At 54.8% G+C, this 19,209-nt stretch overlaps 1 protein-coding gene and 1 long non-coding RNA gene across 6 annotated transcripts; one reads left to right on the top strand and one right to left on the bottom strand.

The window, feature by feature from the left end:
- Window positions 1-5,717: 5,717 nt before the first annotated feature.
- SEMA6C (semaphorin 6C) lies at window positions 5,718-18,798 on the bottom strand. Of its 5 annotated transcripts, XM_015462996.3 has the most exons (21): window positions 18,597-18,798; window positions 16,571-16,620; window positions 14,659-14,827; window positions 12,929-13,043; window positions 12,567-12,630; window positions 12,354-12,410; window positions 11,895-11,996; window positions 11,580-11,670; window positions 11,262-11,381; window positions 10,994-11,082; window positions 10,484-10,701; window positions 10,083-10,214; window positions 9,666-9,818; window positions 9,262-9,435; window positions 8,846-8,992; window positions 8,495-8,572; window positions 8,313-8,368; window positions 8,099-8,143; window positions 7,655-7,750; window positions 6,352-7,219; window positions 5,718-6,176 (listed from the first exon to the last, which is right to left on the bottom strand). In XM_015462996.3, the coding sequence occupies exons 3-21, from the start codon at window positions 14,771-14,773 to the stop codon at window positions 6,119-6,121; spliced, it is 2,778 nt and encodes a 925-aa protein (XP_015318482.2). In that variant the 5' UTR covers window positions 14,774-14,827; window positions 16,571-16,620; window positions 18,597-18,798; the 3' UTR covers window positions 5,718-6,118. The 5 variants fall into 5 exon arrangements, with proteins under 5 accessions (XP_015318482.2, XP_010801384.3, XP_024845741.1 ...); XM_010803082.4 differs by having other exon boundaries at window positions 5,718-7,219; XM_024989973.2 differs by lacking the exon at window positions 18,597-18,798 and adding an exon at window positions 17,272-18,551 and having other exon boundaries at window positions 5,718-7,219.
- On the top strand, window positions 11,017-12,473 carry LOC132344839 (uncharacterized). The gene is made up of 2 exons (XR_009493860.1): window positions 11,017-11,105; window positions 11,250-12,473. It is a non-coding gene; the product is annotated as an uncharacterized lncRNA (long non-coding RNA).
- Window positions 18,799-19,209: the final 411 nt, after the last annotated feature.

Below are 19,209 nucleotides of genomic sequence, written 5' to 3'. Positions count from 1 at the left end.
CTGGCAGGTACCTCATAAATGGATATATGATCTTTGTGGTGCCGAAAGAAAAACAGAAATTTAAAAAGCTTTGGAAAGCAAAGAACTGAAAGTGATGAATCTCTCTGTAAAAGTGAGCCCTCTACTCCAAGATCAGTAGGTAGAAAATACAAGAGAAGGCTGAAGTGTGAGCAGCCTCGTGGTAATTACACCTACTCAGGGTTTACACAAGATGTCTGATAGCTAACAGTAAGTTAGTTAAGACTATAGAGGGGGACTATCCTAATGGTCCAGCGGTTAAGAATCCGCCTGCGAATGCAGGGGACACGGGTGTGATCCCTGGTTCGGGAAGATCCCACATGCCTCAGAGCAACTAAGCCTGTGCACCACAACTTTGAGCCCGAAAGCTGTAACTACTGAGCCTGTGTGCTGCACCTACTGCAGCTTGGGTGCCTAGTGCCGATGCTCCGTAACAAGAGAAGCCACTGCAATGAGAAGCCTGCACACTGCAACAAAGAGGAAGCCCCACTCACCACAACCAGAGAAAGCCCGGTCCCAGGAAAGAAGACCCAGTACAGCCAAAATAAATAGAAGCCAGGTATGGGGCTGTACTCTGCTCCCATAATCAGTCCCAAAATTTAAGAAAGTTCTTATTGTAAAGTAAAATGGTATTTGAGAGAGAAGCCAATATCATAAATAGGCCCCCCACTCCAGTGTTCTTGCCTGGAGAATCCCAGGGACAGGGGAATCTGGTGGGCTTCCGTCAATGGGGTCGCACAGAGTCGGACACGACTGAAGTGACTTAGCAGCAGCAGCAACATGCTTTTAGCTTTTGCTATATATCCATCAATGAGCTAGGTACTTTGTATATACACAAGCATACCTATCTTGCAAGGTATGTATTATCTTCAGTATATAGATACTAAAAAACAGGCTGTGACTTTGCCCCAAGTCTCTCAGCTTAAAATATTTTTTTTTCTTTCTAAAGCTCCTGTTTCTACACAGTTATTAGTGTTTTTTTCTCTATAGTTTGTCCTTTAGTCACAATACCATCTCACTTAACTTTGGGCAACTTAACTCATCCCAAATTGTAGTTAAGAAATGGGAGAAGTGGATTTCCCTGGTGGTACAGTGGATAAGAGTCTGCCTGCCAATGCATGGAACACGGGTTGAATCCGTGTTCTGGGGAGATTACACTTGCCTCGGAACAGTTAAGCACAGGTACGGCAGCCCCTGAGCCCGTGCGCTGCAACTACTGAAGCCCGTGTGCCTAGAGCCTGTTCTCTGCAACAGAAGCCACCGCAGTGACAAGCCTGCATGCTGAAACAGAGTAGCCCACACTCACTGAAACTAGAGAAAGCCCGCACGAAGCAACGAAGACTCAGTGCAACCAGAAATAAAATAATTTTTTAAAAAAGGAAAAGAAACTGAGGAGAAGTAACTTCTCCAAGCAGCCTTTCCTGCAAAATCCCCAAAGTAAAATTTGCTTCTGAACTAACTTAGGAGGCATCTTCATAAAGTTGCTGGTCAGCAACACTTAAACAGGGAGAGTTAAAGATAACCCTTCTTGTGGGAAATGGATGGGTCTTCATATCTAGGTATGCTGGATATTTTTATATTTCTTTCAGATCACTCTCCTTCTTCCTGTATCTTGTTCTGTATCCTGGGAGGCTGTGTGTGTGAAGCCGTTTCAGTTGTGTTGGACTCTTTGTGACCACATGGACTGTAGCCCACCAGGTTCTTCTGTCCATGGGATTTTCCCGTCAAGAATACTGGTGTGAAAAAAAAAAAAAAAATACTGGAGTGGATTGCCATGCCCTCCTCCAGGGGATCTTCCCAGCCCAGTGAACGAATCCTGCATTGGCAGGTAGGTTCTTTACCACTAGCGCCACCTGGGATGCCCCCTGGGAGGCTAACCTGCATGAATTTCATCAATGGGTTTCCTGCACTTTGGCTTCCAGTTGCTGCTGCTGCTGCTAAGTCACTTCAGTTGTGTCCGACTCTGTGTGACCCCATAGACAGCAGCCCACCAGGCTCCCCCGTCCCTGGGATTCTCCAGGCAAGAACACTGGAGTAGGTTGCTGTTTCCTTCTCCAATGCATGAAAGTGAAAAGTGAAAGTGAAGTCGCTCAGTTGTATCCGACTCATAGCGACCCCATGGACTGCAGCCCACCAGGCTCCTCTGTCCATGGGACTTTACAGGCAGGAGTACTGGAGTGGGGTGCCATTGCCTTCTCCAGGCTTCCAGTTGGAGTCAGTCAATAGGAAGTTCTGGGCAGAAGACAGGATGGAGAAAAATGACTGAAATCAGTGTATTGATTTCCCAGTTTCCCTCCCTTGGGGTCGCCTGGGCCCTACTCCTTTGATTAAAGGCCACTGCTCCTCTCAATGCTATCTTGCGAAGGCTCAGTAACCACTACCTCCCTTTGTCCTTTCAGGTGTAAGGCTGTTACTAGCCTCCAGTTCCTAACCTATTCCTTGCCAACAATTTTTAAAAGTAGTTCTTCAAAAAAAAAAAAAGTAGCCCGTGATTATTTTGAGCATGTCAATTATTTTCTGTTGGGACCTTAATACACCTGGTAAAACCAGGTGATATTTTGGATTCATAAATTTCATATTTTATCCATATACTTCAATCTTACTCTCATACATGTAACCTTAAATTCTTATGAGTCAACAGTTCTAAAGGGTCAACTGCTGGCTTAAGTAACAGAGAGTGACTCATACCTGTGAGGTTCCCAAGGGTAGGGTAGTGGTATCAAGGAGACATAAATCTGAGAGATAATAATAGCTCAGGCCCCTGTGACTTAGCTACAAAAGATGCTGAACAGCTTTTCAAGCTTTGTGACTGTGGAACCTTCTGTGTTTCAGGTCCCCAAAGCTTTATACAAGCTGATGGACTCTGCCTACTGGGGCCCTGGTTTCTCCATAACCTCCCAGGATGCCTCTGAGAAATCAGCTTAGAAATCCCTCAGGATGATAACTTTATCCTCCTGTTAGCACATTTTGTTTTTTTTCTGAAGACAAAGTTTGAGCTAATATCCTAAAAAAAAAAAAAAACTATCAGCAGATTTCTCATTTAGGATTATGTTTATCCCTGTGTTGTCAGTGATAATTTCTTTCAATTCAACCCTTAATTATTATTCACTACTCTGTCAGGATGAGGTTTTTCATATGTGCTAATGAATTACATTCTTGGTAGTAGTCTATTTGGGATAAGTTCTGGAGTGGTTTGCCATTTCCTTTCAGTAACCTTGAAAATACAGAATCATTTGGAAAGGAGTATGTCACTAATAGTCAGACCTGACACGACTGAGCGACGTCACTTTCACTTTTCACTTTCATGCATTGGAGAAGGAAATAGCAACCCACTCCAGTATTCTTGCCTGGAGAATCCCAGGGACGGAGGAGCCTGTTGGGTGCCGTCTATGGGGTCACACAGAGTCAGACATGACTGACGCGACTTAGCAGCAGTAGCAGCAGCAGCAGCAACTATTTCCCACAAGGCAGTTAATTTAAACCTATATATTTATATAATGTTTTATAAACCCCCGTTGGCATATTTCTTTCCATACTTTACAAAAGAAGTTGAGGTACAGAGAGGTTAGTTGAATTGCCAAGGTCACCCACAAGACTATTCAGTGGCAGAGTCCAAGGACTGTTTGCTCTCACTGCAACATAGTTGCTTTCCCAAGCCCTGAGAAAGTTCTCAAGAGTCCAGCTTGGGTACTCTTGACTAAAGAAGTTGCCATCCTTTAGAAATACTAATAAATGAACACCCTTCACAATTAAACTGAAACCAGGACTTTGTAAATTGCAGCTGTAAATTGCAGCTGCCTGCAGAATCACAAGGTTAAAATTCTATTGTACTTCTCTTTGGGGTCTACATTGAAACCTGAGGGTATTTTACCCCTTTCTTTGTGACCACCTTCAGGGCTGAACTGAAGAATTTATGTGAATTTGCCCTCAGAGGGCTATGAAAGTTTGCAGTCTTAGAATTTTTCTTTGTCCTGGCTTGGTGTGAAAGGGATAATGAAGTCAGGGGACTGAAAAGTTTCTTTACTTCTTCCTTGCTCTCCTCTACTATCTAGAAACTAGCAATGATTTTAAAGAATCTTGGTTTAAGTAAGGCATCCGGTGAGGAAAAAAAACAACGAAAACCTGAGATCTAAAGGACCTCTCCAAGCTGGTGTAAACAAGCTTCAAGGAGAAAGAAGGTAGATTCTCGAGGGCAGCCGAATTTGGTGGAACTAGCTAACCAAGGTGTGAGAAGTATTCAGAGAGCATTTAAAAACCTTGAGGGGAAAATCTTTAAGTGAAGTTTGTAGGGATACAAAGGGAAACAGATTGCTGAGTAGAAGAAGATGGCAAAGATAGGAATAATATTCTAATTTTGAGTTTGGAGGGCTCAGACGGTAAAGCGTCTGCCTACAATGCGGGAGACCCGGGTTCAATCCCTAGGTCAGGAAGATCCCTTGGAGAAGGAAATGGCAACCCACTCCAGTGTTCTTGCCTGGAAAATCCCATGGATGGAGCAGCCTGGTAGGCTTACAGTTCATGGGATCGCAGAGTCGGACACGACTGAGCAACTTGACTTTTTCACAAATCATCACAAGATACCAATGTTTTCTCCTTTAGAGTTTTCTCATACATTATCGTACTTGAGCCTCTCAACCCCAGTTTTCGGGCTAAGGTTAAGGGGTGGATCTTTGACTCTGCAGGATAACAAGGAGTAAAGGGCGGAACTAGAAACCATATCACGGTTCTTCAACAAACTGTTTCAAGCGGATTCCTGCCCAAGCCTTTTAGGCAAAGAACCGGGAGAGAGCCCGGCGAGATTTCCTTAGCTGCAAGGCGTGGACTGGCCTCTAGGCGGCGCCCGCGATAGGGAAGCCTAGGGCTCCAACCCTGTGGGATACTCCAGCCACGCGCCGGTAAAAAGCCAGACTTGTAAATCCGCAAAATCGGCCACCGCCAGCTCAGGACCTTAAGTGTCCTTAGCTCGAGGTAGTGGGCGGGCCAGATCCTGTTCGTCCCTCTCATTGGCCCCCGGGAGTAATGGACAGGTATCTACAGCCAGCCCCGGCCAGAGGAACCGCACTTCACAAGCTAGCTGATCTTTGGCGCGCGGTGTTGGAGTGTTGCAGGGGCATTCGCTAGGGGAGGCTACGCATGCGTGCAAAAAATCATGCTTCTCGGCGCCCCTCTGGTTCTGTGAAGGGTAACTGCTCCTTAGGGAACTGTTGGGGCAAACCCCTGACTCGTCCAGGACTAAAGCCTTTGCTGGTGTTTTTCTTTTTGTAGCCTTCTTCTCTTGCGACCCACGTTCTTCCAGCGAAATTCTCTTTTGACAAGATTTCCTAATGCGAAACTTCAATCACTTACACTGCAGCTTCATTTTATTTCTCCCCAAATACCCTCCTCCCGCCCTGTCGAGCATTCTACGAAAAAGTGCATCTTACCTCGATCCAGAAACGGGCTTGGAGTACCCTCCCTAACCCCACCTAAATTCTACCCGGGGTCTCCTGGGCCCTGGTTCATCTCCACGCACCATTTCTTCGCTTGCCTCCTTCAGGAAACCTTTCCTGATTAACCCCGGTGGGACTGCAGCCATCCCAATTACTCGGGAGAGAGTCAAGGCCAAGTTGAAGGCAGAAATTCTGGAGCAAAGGTGCTCAGAGTAGCCGACCGGTTCCCGTCCCGCCCCGCCCGCTCCGTGAGTAAAGTCATGCAGCGGCTCAGGGACACAGCTGTATTGGGAAGCGGAGGCTCCTACATAGTAGGAGGAGGCACGTCCCAGGAGGCCCGAGGACTCTGTACACAACGCGAGTGGCTCAGCCCCGGCCGTCCGCCGTGCGGCCCGCCCGGGGCCCAGTCTGTGGAGGCCCGGAGGGGCGAGTTAAGGCAGCTTGGCTGAGGGAGAGGGGGAGTGGGAGTGTGCCAGTTACCCCCGAAAAGCTGGCTCACTGAGGGGGCGAGCTTCTCGCCTCCCACTCCTCTCGAGGACAGGGGGAAAAGACAGTCGGCAGTCAATAAATAAACCCGAGGCGGGCAGGGTCCTCGGGAGACTCTGAGTCCAGGAAGGCTGGAGGTGTGGAACAGGGAGGGAGGTCATCTGTCCTTGGAGACGCGTCCACGCTCACGGCCTCTGAGGGCATGGGCCTCGAGGGTCCCACTTGAGGCCTTGAAGCAACTCCCTTCAAAAGTTAAAATGGCTGCCGTCAGGGACGGCCGCCTGCAAGAAGAGCCCGACAAAGGGAGGCTTCAGGGGCCCCTGGGGCTTCTCGACCTTCCACCCTCTTGAGGGCGCGGCCCCGGTGCCCCTCAGGCCGACCCAGGTACAGGAGGTGTCTCCCGGCACCCCCCGAGTACCTGGAGGGGCCTCCCGAGGGGACTCGGGTGAGCAGCGCAGGGGGTGCACGGTGCGAGGAGAAGGGCAACTTCCGGCTGCCGCCCACCCCGAGCCGGGGAGCTGGGGCGGAGAGCGCAGGCCGGGCGGCCGGGGCCGGGCACTTGCCCTCCGGGGGCACGTCCAGCCTCCGAGGCGGGGCACAGTCCCGGGGCAGCAGGCTGGGGCCGGCAAAGAGGGTGGGGGAGGGCTCGGGGGGCAGCGGCCGCGAGGTGAAAGGGGCGGCGACCGGGGGCTCGGCCTCCTTCCTGGGCGCCTGCGGGCCGTGCAGGTAGCGCAGTAGTTCCTCCAAGGTGGTGACTTCCACGGCCTGCCCGGGACAGCCAGGCGGCGGCGGCTTCACCAGCACGCGCGGCGCGGCGCCACCCGCCGCGTTCCCGCCCCGGGCGCGGCTCCGGCCCTCCTTGGCGTTATTCCCGTTCTGGTTCCACTCCCAGGGACCTCCAGCATGGCGGAGGTGCTTGACCGGCAGCTCTGGCGTGGACTCCGGGGTGGGCAGGCAGGCCAGCTCCGGCGGGGGTACGCCCTCGGGGGGAGGCAGGAAGGTGGTGTAGAGCTGCGGCGTCTGGGCCCCCTCTCCGTCCTTGGACGGCGGCGGCGGCTCTGGGCCCGCCCCATGCAGCCGGGCCAAGCTGCGGAGGGAGAGAGGACGTGGGATCCCTGCAGACTCGATATCCTTGCTCCGCCGTCGGTGCGCTCGGCGACAGGCGCAGGAGACCAGGAGGCCAGAGACCGAGGCGCCCAGAGCGAAGGCCGCAGCCACACAGGCCAGAAGGAGTGGGATGGGGACTGAGCGGGAGGCTGAGGCTGGAGGGAGGTCCCGCCGCACGCCTGCCAACCGAAGAGAGAAGAGAGATGGAGGCTCAGCGAAGGTAGGCCAGCGGGAAGGCGAGTTCCGAAGTGTCCCTCTCTCCCACTGCTGCTCTGCTTTCACTCCGACACAGCCTTGACCCTCTTCAGGAGTCTCCTCCCCTGACCCCTCAACACACAGCCCACCCAACCACCCTCACACACAAGCTAGAGCCTGGGCCTGGGGAGTTCCATCCCAGCTCAGGCCTCTGTAGCCATGCCAAGAGCAACTGCCAAACTCTGCCCGTGCTGAAGGAGGCGGGGCTGGGAGGGCCAGCTCTGGGGAGGGGAAGGGAGGGGAGGCTCCAAACAGGCATTATTAGTGAACACCAAACAATGATCAGTGAGGGGCTTAGAATTCTTCAAGAATTGGCAGCTCCACACTTCACTCCTGTCCCTCCCAACCAGCCCCCTTACCCTGAGTGTGAGCTCCAAGAGTGGAAGACTGGGGCCGGGGGTGGGCATCACTGGGGGGACTGGGGGTCTCAGGGGAAGGGCCAGGACTCAGAAGCACTGATGACAGAGACCAGGTCAGAGCCAATGAGACTCCTGTTCTCCACCTCTGATAACCCCAGCGGGTCCCCCACCCCTTTTGGAACCCAGAAGTCCAGAACTGCAGCCTTCATTTTCCTCTGGGAATGGGGAAGGGCTTACATGCAAGGCATTCTTTGATTTCTTTGTTCAAAAACTATCTATTAGGCATCCTATTATGTGCCAAGCACTGAGCTATATGCTACTTAGAATGTTAGCCCTTTCTGAGACTCTCTCAGAGTGTCCAGGGTGCTGATCTGCTGCTGCCATGGGGCATGGACTTGGGTGAGTATGGGCTGACCATGGTGAAGTTGGGACAACAGAACTCACCATAAGTGGAATCCCCTGTACCAGACTGACTCCCAGTAGCTCCATCTATGAAACAGGGAGAGAAAGGGTGAAGGTGGGGGGAGGCTTCATGAGGAACTGATGGGCATGACCGTGCCACAGAAGGAGAGAAGGACAAAAGCCCACACCTGGGATGGTGTCTATGGCCATCAGAGCCATGCTCAACAATGGATACAGCTGCCTTTGCCCTTTTTACCTTGGCAGTCATCATGCTCCATGGATTCCTGGTTACCAGTTGGATCCACATCAATCCTAGGAGGAAATGGAGGTGGCTCAGTGCAGGTATACCTCTTGTCCCCTCCCCCACCCTAGCTCTCAGCCTCCTCTCTTAGTAGTGGGGAGCTTTTTCCTCAGGAGATCCAGGAGCCCCTCACTTACCCACCAGGTGCCCTGATATCCACGCAGCCTCTGGAGCTGTCCCATCCACAGTATGGGTCCTGAGAAGCCAGACAGCTCCTAGGGAAAACTGAGTCATATGAGGCTGGGACCCTCCACTCTAATTACAGTCCATTCCCCTGCCTCTTTCACTCTCACCCTGGCCTGCAGGAGGCTCCTAGCCTGATACTCCCATCCTATCCACACCAATCCCTAGTCCTGTCCCTGGTGACTGCCCACCGGCAGGATGCTTGTGGACATCCCACCACACACAACCATCCCCTGCATTTCCCTGCCACCCCCAATGCCTTTGTGCCTGCAGGCCCAGGGAGCCTGGCCTCAAGGCCCTCTCACCTCCGACAGGCCCCATGCCGGGCACACCGACTAAGAGGGAGGTAGATGATGCAGCCAGAAAAAGCCACAAAGAGCCTGTGACCTTCAGTGTCCAGCTCCAGCCCTATGACCCGCCGTGCTGTTTGGGCTGCCCGCTTCCCACTGCACCTAAGGTGAGGCCAGAGGGAGTCAGAGGTGGAGCAGGTGAGGCTCCTTTTTCCCTGGGTAAGGTAAAGAAAAGAAGGTGGGGAGGCATACAAGCAACTGAATACAACTCATGGGGCTACCCTGCCGTGCTACACAATGTCATCTCTCCAAGTCCCTCTCTCTTCCCCACAACTTCCAATATCGGAGTCCCCCCCCCATCCCCATATCCCCATCTCCCACCTCACATTCCATCCCTGTTCTGCAGGGGGCCTGCTGGACAAAGGGCTCACCGGGAGGGGCTGTAGGCATCGATCTCTTCCAACAGAATGGGCTCAGAGCCCCCAGATTGCCCCCCTGGGGGCAGCACCTTCAGCACTGTCCCATCATTGGAGCCAAGGAACAGGACTGTGATGTTACTGTAGGGACCAGCCATGCCATCCACAGCCACCTGGGTCAGTAGGGCCCTGGAGGAATAGGCCTCGGGTCAGGACAGCCTGACCAGTGGAAGCTTGAGTGTTTCAAGGACCTGGATACCCCTTCTCTGCCCTTCCCCCAGCCCAGGGTTTCCTTCTTAGCTCTGTCCCTCCCACTTTCATAGGTTCTTCCTCCTACTAATATGATTTACCTTGTGGGGTCAGAAAAAGAGAGTGGGTGAGGGGCGGATGGCAGTGGTCAGGATTTTTCAGCCTGATACCTGCTGGTGAGGGTGAGCAGAGGCTGATGGGTGGCAGGTGGCACGGCAGGGTCCAGGAGTGGGTGAGCCTTGATGAAGGTCAGGACATCATCAGGGAGATCTCGGGAAGAGGGGAACAATGCAGCCACACCTACTCCTGCACAGGATCCGGGCCTGGAGGACACATAGGAAGAGGCAGCCTTGGGACAGGGAGCTGGTGGTTACAGAGCCTAGCTAAGCCCCAGCAGCCTGCCCTAGGGCCAGGAGGCCTCTTGTTCCATCTGCACACAGACATTCATACTACTGCTTCCCTTCCCTGCTGCCAACCCATGACAGCCCCCTCCCCAGGCCTTGGACACCTTGCCCTCTCCTCATAACTTATTTGGGGAGCAGACACTGCTTGCTTCTGCCTCCACCAAAGCCCCCCATCCTGGGTACCTGGGGGAGGGGACCCTGTCCTCAGACACAGGGGTCCAGGCCCCATCCAGACTCCTCTGCTCCTTGAACTTGCCCTCAAACCCACGCTCGATATCATCCAGGTAGAAGGCGCAGACCGCAGAGCCAGGAATGCTGAGGGAGCCAGAGAACGACGTGGGCTAGGTTTAGAAGGGACAGCAGAGCGCCTCCCAGGTAAGACTTGGCCACCCCACTTCAAGTACCATCTTAGGGGAGAGCCTGAGAGAGCGGGGCAGCCCCTGGGGGCCATGCAAAGAAAGTACAAGGAAAATGGAGCTTCCCCTCACCACCCTCATCAGTAGGCTCTGCAGGATGATCTTTGTTGCTGGGGGGCGCGGAGGGAAGGGGACAGACTGGGCTGCATTGACTAGTCTAGTACCAACCTATTGGTCTGGGTGGTGAAGACCCCAAAGAGAGCAGAGCGACCATACAAGTTCACAGGCCCTGTCAAGGCCTGTAAGACATCAAAATAGAAGGTCGAGTCTCCAGGGACAGAGCAGTTGAGCCGCAGCTTCAGGAAGGATGTCCAGTGGCGGTCCAAGGCCCTAGGTGAGCCACCCATGTCGCGCTTACACACACGGGCCACACGAGAGAACTGCACCTGCCGGGAGAGCCAGGGAGGATGGAGGTCAGCGAGAGCCCCGGCCAGCAGGGGGAGAGCGGTTTGGTGGGGTTAGAGTACCAAGAGACCAATGTCAGGGGCACAGCTAAGGGAGGATGTGGTGTGGTTGGTCAGTCCGGGTCAAGGTGAGGGACAGCAGGATGAGGGGACAGAGGCCTGAGGGCAGCTCCGCGGTGGGCTCAGAGCCCAGCCAGGAGCTCTTCCCCAAATGTCCAGCTCCTAGGAGCCAGCAGAAGCCTCTAGCTACCACCCCCACTGCCCACCTCCTTACCCTCCCCAGCCGGGCATCCTCCACAGAGACTTCTCGGAAGAAGAAGTAGACATGGTCTCCGTGCTCCAAAGCGTGGACAAAGTGTGGCTCTGAGTGGGAAGTGACAGGAACGGTATGGAAAAGTATCTGTACCTGTCCAGAATCTCCTGATCCCACACCGCCTTTCCCCTTAGCACACCTGCACACAATTACCACCACCTGCCTGCCACAGCCCTCCCCCTGCACCTCCTCCCCAAGAGCAGCCTCCCTCCCCCAGGCCCACCCTGACCTCGGAGCCACTTGGAGTCGTACTTGGCGGAGCGGAGCGGGGGCTGAGGCCCAAGGCTTCGGTAAACCACAGCATCACTGGCCTGGAAGTCTGCAGCTGTGGCTGAGTACAGGCTGCCCTCTGGAGGGGTGGGTAGGGTGGCATCAGGGGGGCTCAGGGATCTGTATCTTGGCTCTCCTTGGGCATCCCACACCCCTACCTTGGCCTGACCCTGGCCCCTACCTCACCCCTGATTCAGGAGCATGCAGGAAAGACCAAACTCAGAAAGGGGCTAACATGGCAGCCACATGCCTGCTTCTCACATGCCCAGGTGCACACCTGCAAACACGGCCACGTTGGACTGGGTGGCATCAAAGGGGCATCGAGCTTGCCCACTCAGCTCCTCACCCTCCTGCTGCAGCGAAGTTATCTGGAGGCAGAAGGAACAGGTTCTTGGAACCCTCGGGGTGTTGCAAGTCTGGCTCCATAGCCCACTTCCTCACGTCCCCTTGCCTCCTTGCCCCACCTCTTCCGGACCCTCCACCCAGGGCACTCCCATCCCCCACCCCCTGCTTGTCCATCCCCACCAAACTGATTGCCCAGCTTGAGTTCTCCTCCTCCTCCCATCCTGATGCCCCACCCTCGCCTTTGTACCCCATAGCTGCGGCACACGGGGCTGAATGAGTTCGTTCCACAGGCAAGGAGCGTCTGGGAGTCCCAGGGCACGAGAACGCGAATGTAGTTGTAGCACTCGTCCTAGAGAATCCAGAATTCTAGGTCAGCCACAGGGCTCCCTGGGACTGGGACAGGGGTCATGGAAGTAGGGTTATCCTCCTTGAGCCAGTTAGAGCAATAGGGGGTAAAGTTTCAAAGAAGCTATTTACTACTAGTCCTGGGGTCTTGGGCAAGTTCTTTGGCCTCTCAGAGCCTCGCTCTTCTTTTGTGTGAGATGTGTAAAGGAAGCTAAAAATCATCAATTCCCTTTCCTGTATATTTTCCTCTGTGACTTGAGATAAGAGAAGTAGCAGAGATTTGGGTAGGTGGAGGGTCAGTTGGACAGAGCCTGCAGGCTGGATCATCTCCTACCCTCAAGATTTTCATCCCACTCCTCACCGTCAGCTTGCCCCGCACGGCACAGTTCTCCACGTCTTGGCTCCTCCATGTTAGATACTGGAGGGAAAAGTAGAAGAGGGAAAATCGTGGCACAGCCTGGACCCACCGCACATTGTGGTTCCCTTTTGGAGTCTTCTTCCCACCCCCTGGATCGCCGTTAGACCTTTCCAGCCTCATCTCCATGCCTCAACCTCCTCCCACACAGCCCCTCACCTTGTTGGGCACGAGCCCCTCCCCTTCTTCTTGGGCTTGAAGATCAAAGGAGAAAACGTGATCCCTGAAGGGATAAGCAAGGAGGGATCAGAGCCAAGCCATGGCTCCCCACTTGAACTCCCGTGTCCCCACCTAGTCCGTGTTCAGATGCTCGGGACAAACAGTGTAGACCTCCTGCCCCGTCTTCTCCCCCTGACTCCACACCCATAGGACCCAGCTATGTTCTGGGTCCTAACATGTCCAAACCCCAGGGCTTGTACACCTGCATGTGTCCTCTTCAAGATGTGGCAGTGGCCATGCAGGTCCCATGCCTGCCTGGAAACAGGCCTGGCAGCCCCACAGTGGTGCCACAGCCAGTTTACCTGGCAGCCACTAACAAGGTCCGGTTCAGGGTCAGGAATCTCTGAAAGTCCAGCCCAAGTTCCGCAACCACAGCATCATCCTCCAGGCCCCGGAACCAGGATAATGGAGAGATACCTAGAAGGCACAGAGAGGTGGGTGCTGACGCCCTCAGACACAACACTCCCTCAACATCCTCCCCAGCCAGAGGAAACCCAGCCCTGGGCATGTTAATAAAGGTATTAAGAAGGCTAAATACAATATCAGCTAACTCTGAGCACTTCACCTCTGCCAAGCACTGTGTGAGCACTTGAGCGGCATTGTCTCATTTCAGACAGCAACCCTATGAAGTAGGTTGGTGCTATGTTACAGATGAGGAACCTGAGGCTTAAAGCCAATAAGAAATTTGCAGAGCTCATTTAGCTTGGGAGTGGCAGGGACCCCAATTCAGATCCAGGCCTGTCTGAGTTCAGAGCTGAGCCCAACCCAGTTCTTAGATCTGCCTTAGGGCTAGCGATTCCCTTTCTTTCCACATTGTATGCTGTCCCACGTAGTCCCATTTCCTCACCCCATCTCTCCAAGCCCTCTTTTTGCACCCTCCCCTCAAGGCTCTTCACAGACCACCTCAATCCTCCAAGCTTTCTGCCTCCTCTAACCAACTCCAGCATCCACCTGGCCTGATCATGGAAACCACAGTCATCAGTGTTCAGAGGGAGCCCAGAGTTCAGAGAGAGATGATTTAACATTTGTACCGTGATTAGAACACTGTCTGACACATGGAAGTGTTTGCTACTCTTATCTATCCCCCAACAGTTACTCTCAGTAACCTAACTGCCATTCCTTCAACCTTAAAATTACTCTAAATTCTACATATATAACAGGAAGCTGCAAATAGATCTATCTGCAAGGTCTGTCACGGTGGGACGGTGGCCCTTCCCTCTCCAACTGGGCCCAACTGGCTGGTGTGAAGCCTGCCAGTGTGACCCCAGGTAAGGACTGGATAAGCCTGCTCCCTCCCCCTAGCCTTCTCACTCAGCCTTTCCTCCTCTCTCCTGACTGGGCCTGGGACATTCAGTAAGTCCCACCATGACGGACCTAGATGTGGTGGTGATAAAGTGGTGGAGAGGGAGGTAAGAGGTGTTGGGAACCACTGAATTAGTCCCAAGCCTTCATTTTGTAGCTAATAATAATAGCAAACACATATACATCATTTACTTTGTGCCAGACAGTGTTCTTAGCACTTTACCTGTATTACCTCATTTAATCCCTAAATAACTCCATGAGGTAAAATACTATTTTTTGGCCATGCCTCATGGCCCATGGGATCTTGGTTCCCAAAGCAGGAATTGAACCTGTGGTCACTGTGGTGAAAGCACGGACCACCAGGGAATTCCTGCTAGAATACAATTATTATCTTCATTTTGCCGATGAGGAGACTGAGGCAAAGAAGGTTAAATAACTCCTTATAAAGTGAGCAGCAGGAATTTGAAACTGCCACGGTTTGGTCTGACCAAGAGTCCCTGTTCTTTATCACTGAACAATGCTGCCTGGAAGTGAAGAAAGTTGGCCCACAGATGAGAAGTGACTGGCCTCTGTGCCACTCCACCTATCTGCTCCCCTTTCCTGTCAACTCTTAGCTTCCTTGAGACGGAGAGCCCTCCTGCAGCTTGCCACCCACACAAAAGGTCTCCGTGTCTCATTGCCAAGACTGAGTGCTGAGCTCACATAGAGGGCCAGGGTGCCAAGCACTCACCGTGCAGGTCAGAGGTCAGCAGAGGGAGAGGGTCCTGGGGAAATGCAGCCTGCGTGTGTGGAATTGAGAGCAAGAGTAGTAGCAGCAAGGGCATGAAGTGGGGGGCACGGGGCATTCTGTGTGGGGCAGCTCAGGCCCCAGGGGCTGCCCCCTCACCCATATGCTGGCCCTGAAAGAGAAGACAGAAGTGGGCGAAGGGGCCAAACGTCCTCCACCTTTGAAGCAGGAGGGCTCCTTCCCAGGTCTATCCCCAGAAGACCCTGCGGAGAAGGGTAAAGAATCCTATCTCTGGCACTGCCTCAGTGCCAGCCGGCTGTCACTGTCACTCAAGGCCCTTCCCTCTCCAACTGGCCCCAACTGGCTGGTGTGAAGCCTGCCAGTGTGACCCCAGGTAAGGACAGGATACGCCCGCTCCCTCCCCCCAGCCTTCTCACTCAGCCTTTCCTCCTCTCTCCTGACTCGGCCTGGGACATTCGGTAGGTGACACCTCCTGGCCCCCTCTTGCTAACCTCGTCTCAGCTATAATTAGACACTGAAGCCTTAAAATTATAAATAGTGATTCCTTGGCACTGGGGGGGAGGAAGAGGATATCATGTCTGCCTCCCCTCCCTCACAGACCTCCATGGCACCCTGGGAGCAACTTAGGCACCGCGCCTTGGTAGAGGCAGCTGTGAGGCAGCCATCATCCTGTTTACGGCTCAGGAAGAACAGAGTTGGGGAGGCAGCCCAGGGGTCTTTGCCCTGGTCTAAGCTCCTGCTTCTAGGGCCCTTTCCATTGCTAGGGGGAAGCTGCGTAGGGAGGGGAGTGAGGGAGGGGGGCTGTCTTAGCCAAAAATGAATCTGCATCAAAGCCAGATCAGAGGCTAAATTTAGCTCTGGCTGCAGCTGTCTGCCCGACCACTGTGCCCCCTCCCAGCCTCCCTAGCCCCCTGTTCCCTCCCCAACTCCTAAGAAACCTTGCATGTGCTCAATTTGTAAAAGAGCAGACCCACCCCCTGTGAGGAGCCAGTCATAGAAGAGGCTATACTGGTGAGGAGATATGACTGAATATGTCCCTCTCTCCCTTCCTTCCCTCTTTGGGCTGCCGTGGAATGAAAATGTAAATAATTCAATGACAGGCAGGCGATTATAGCCCAAAGTCCAGGAAAAGAAAGATATGGTGGAAGGGACTGTAAGACAGCCCTCCTTCCCACCCATCAGCCTCCATCGGCCTTCACCAGCCAAGCTGACCCTGGCTAGAACCCACAGTGGGAGGTGGACACCAGCTTCCTGCCTTCCCCTGATATTGAAGTGAGGGGCTGAGTAAGCCCAGGAAATCAGGTCAGCAAGGGTGAGACTCCCTCCTTTCCATGAACAGACAGTTATCCTACACTAATCCTCAGTTGCCTGTCCTGCCATGTTCCCTGAAGAAGAGACCCTGGGCTTCCAGGCCTCCCCCATTCCATCTCCCCCACAACTCCACTCTTGGAGCCAGGACCCAAGTGTACCCCACCCCCAATCCAGCGTCATTAATGGGGAGGCTGACGTCAGATGGGATCCCAAGAGAGCTGGAGGAGGGGAAGGGATAGGAGCACCTAATGATGACCCCCTCCCCAGGGGCAGAGCAGTCAGCTAGCTAACGACCCTCTGGTGCTGAAAGGCCAAGCCTCCCTCTGCCACCATCCCCTCCCCGCCCCCCACCCCACAATGGTTCCGGATGGTGCTGCTCCTAGGGGAAGAGAAAGGGACACAGCTTGTCTCCTATCCTCCCCCTCCTGCCCCCCCCACCCCAAGTTGCCCTGGGCAACTGGTATCTTCACCCAGGAAACAACTTCAGTCTCAGGCAAGTGGGGAGAATGATCTGACCCTCTTCTGTTCCCAGGCCGTGCCTACTTCCATCCCCTGCCCTCAGGGGCTATTGCCCTTTCCTTACCTGGGGTGGTGACTCCTGTGGGGGTTTGAGGGGGGTAGGAGACCTCTGACCTGATGGAAGAAGGGACAGAAGGAGGGAAGAGACTGAATTATACCTCATTACCACATCCCTTAAAAGTAAATGTGAACATCAAGAGAAGTCTAATGAGGCTAGGGTAGGGGAGATGCTGCCCTGGAACTGGGGGACACATTGACATTGAGCTTGATTACAAAGGTCCTGGCCATTCATGCCTAGAGCTGTGAGGACAAGGGGAGGTGCTGGGGCTGGACCCTACCCAGAAAATCCTGGAACTTCAGGGCCAGTCTTGGGAAAAGGGGTGATTGGGAGAGTTTGGAGGGCATGCTGACCACTCCCATATGAAAACCTTCAGAACCCCGCAGCCGTCTTAGCAAAAGCACCCTAGCTGGGGACAATAGAGGCTAATTTGCATATCATTTGCATGTTTTTCATCCCTAAGCAATATGCTCTAATACCAAGCCCCTTCCTTCCCTCAGAGCAGGCCCTGCCTCCCTCCCACCCAATCTCTCTCCACTCTACCCCCCACTTTAGACTGGATTAGTTCAGCCTCTGAAAACACTTGGTTGGCCATTGCATTGGCCCCCCAGACTTTATGCTGTCTTTAAGAGGTCTTCCCACAGATGATTTTAGTGAGCAGCATCTGAGTTGCCCCCATGCAACGCCTGGCTTGGGGAAAGGCTTACCCTGCCAGGACCAGTCCCAGCTGCTTCACACTCCCCATTTGGAGTAAATGGGGGAGGCCTGGCCAGCTCTTTCTCCCCCTCCTAGGTTCTCCCCTTGCTGGGAAGAGGAAACAGCCCTTCTCTCTCCTCCTGGCCCTGCAGCCACCTCTGAGGAGTGGCCAGGGTCATAGCCAGAATCTAGCAGGGGGCTGGGGAAGGCAGGGAGAAGAGACCCGGCTGGGGACAATAGCAGGAAGCCTTCAGGCTGGTCGCCTGCCCCAGTCCACGTTCCTCTAAGGATGGGGTGGGGGTGGGGGGCGCACCAAGGAGCCTCAGGGAACAGGCGCCTTCCCTTCTCCAAGACAGTTCCCCTCACCCTTAGCTATCAGCCCCCGGTTTGGTCCCTACCTTCCCTCCCACCCAGCCCCGAACGAGGATAATCCAGGTGTCTAGAGGCTCGCCTGAGGTGGGCCTGGGGCCAGGGGCTCGACGTGTCTCCCCCTCACTGGATCTGGGGCTCGGAGAGGGGCGGGTAGCAGAGTCTGGGCCGGGACCGGGTCCCAGAGCCACGTTAGCGGGAGGAGGGGCTGGAGGGGCCTGCAGGCGCAGATCGAACAGGGATGGGAGCGGGGGTTGGGAACGGAGGCGGGTCTCCGAGGCCAGGGAAACAGGGCCAGAGGCTTGGAACCGAGGAGGGCGGGCCTGCGGCCAGCGCAGAGCGGGGTCCGCGGGCTGGAGATGCAATCGTCAGCCGGGCTCTCCGCCTTGGGAGACCAAGGTCTAACAAAGCCCCTGGGCAAGTGGGGTGAAGGAAGGTTATGGGCTCTAGGACTAATGTTCCTCGGGGCCCATTCCCGACTCTATGATCAAGTCAACCCCGCTGGGAGATGCTCAGACTCCCGCTTGCACAATGACAGAGGTGCAGCCGGAGCATCAAAGTCTGGAGCGACGCGTTCTTCCCTTCCCTGCAGGGGAAACGCGAGGGTCCGGTTCCCCACGGGTCTCGAAGCCTTAATCTTTCTGCTGGGGAGGCAAGAGACCAGGTTTTCCACCCTCTGTATGATGCGCGCCTCAAATAATGCCTTTCGCGCTCCTCAATGCGAGGGACGCGACTCGGAGAAGCCAGGTCACAGGAGGCGTCCAGACCTTGCGCCCCACAGTGCCGTAGCGTGGCTCCCCTCTTCCCTCGGTTCACCCCAACTCCGCTGACCCTCTCCGTCATCCAAGCACGACAGAGCGCTGGCGCCCTCCCGGGTCCCTCTGGCACTTCGAAGCTTACCCCCAGCCTTCGGCGCCCCGATCCTCCCCGCCTCCCTGCAGCCCCAGCCCTACTCCAGGATACTTGCTCCGAGATCCGGGTCAGCGGGAGAGAGATCGCAGCGGTCGAGCAGCGGCCGCGCACCGCGCCGAGTTCTCAATCGGTTGGGGCCCCAGTCAGATGTGGTGAATGTCCGAATTGGATGGAGCTTGGATCTGGGCTCCCGGGCGCTGACAGGTCGCGCGAGTCCTGGATCCCAGTCGCAAACCCCACTCCCGCCGCGGTTCCGCGGAGGAAAACAATGCGACCGCCCGGAGCTCTGGGCCGGGCCCCAGCCGCCCCGCCCGCCTCCCGACCGGACCCGCCTCCGGCCCGCCTCGGGGTCCCCATTACTAATCGGGCTCTCGGAGGCCGGTTAGACACCGCCTTCTCGACACCTCTCCGCCAATAGTTCTCGGAGGAGGAGGGGCGTCGGGAGCACCGCCCACCGAGAGGGCCTGGCCGGGAGGCTGAGCAGGAGACCCTAGCCAGGCGCGAGATCCACGGACAGTCGCTGAGGCCCGGTCAGAGGAGGGGTCACACGCTTTAACATGGAGAGGCCCGGGGAAGAAATCTCACAAGAGAGGAAGGAACAGCAGCTTGGAGGAGAGACAGACAGGAAACCCGAGGACCTCGGCTGGGCTGGGCTGTCAGAGCCGGCG

This window comes from Bos taurus, chromosome 3 (assembly GCF_002263795.3).
Source record: "Bos taurus isolate L1 Dominette 01449 registration number 42190680 breed Hereford chromosome 3, ARS-UCD2.0, whole genome shotgun sequence".
Taxonomy (NCBI): Eukaryota; Metazoa; Chordata; class Mammalia; order Artiodactyla; family Bovidae; genus Bos; species Bos taurus.
This window is presented reverse-complemented; position numbering and strand designations above follow the sequence as displayed.

Bases quoted from the DNA above. Each gene is read 5' to 3' on its own strand.
- SEMA6C (XM_010803082.4), bottom strand. From the start codon at position 14,773: ATGCCCCGTGCCCCCCACTTCATGCCCTTGCTGCTACTACTCTTGCTC. The intron at 11,083-11,261 runs GTCAGGGTGGGC...CTTCCCACTCAG, and splicing joins CGACTCCAAGTGGCTCCGAG to AGCCACACTTTGTCCACGCT. The intron at 10,215-10,483 runs GTTGGTACTAGA...TGGCTCCCTCAG, and splicing joins TTCACCACCCAGACCAATAG to CATTCCTGGCTCTGCGGTCT.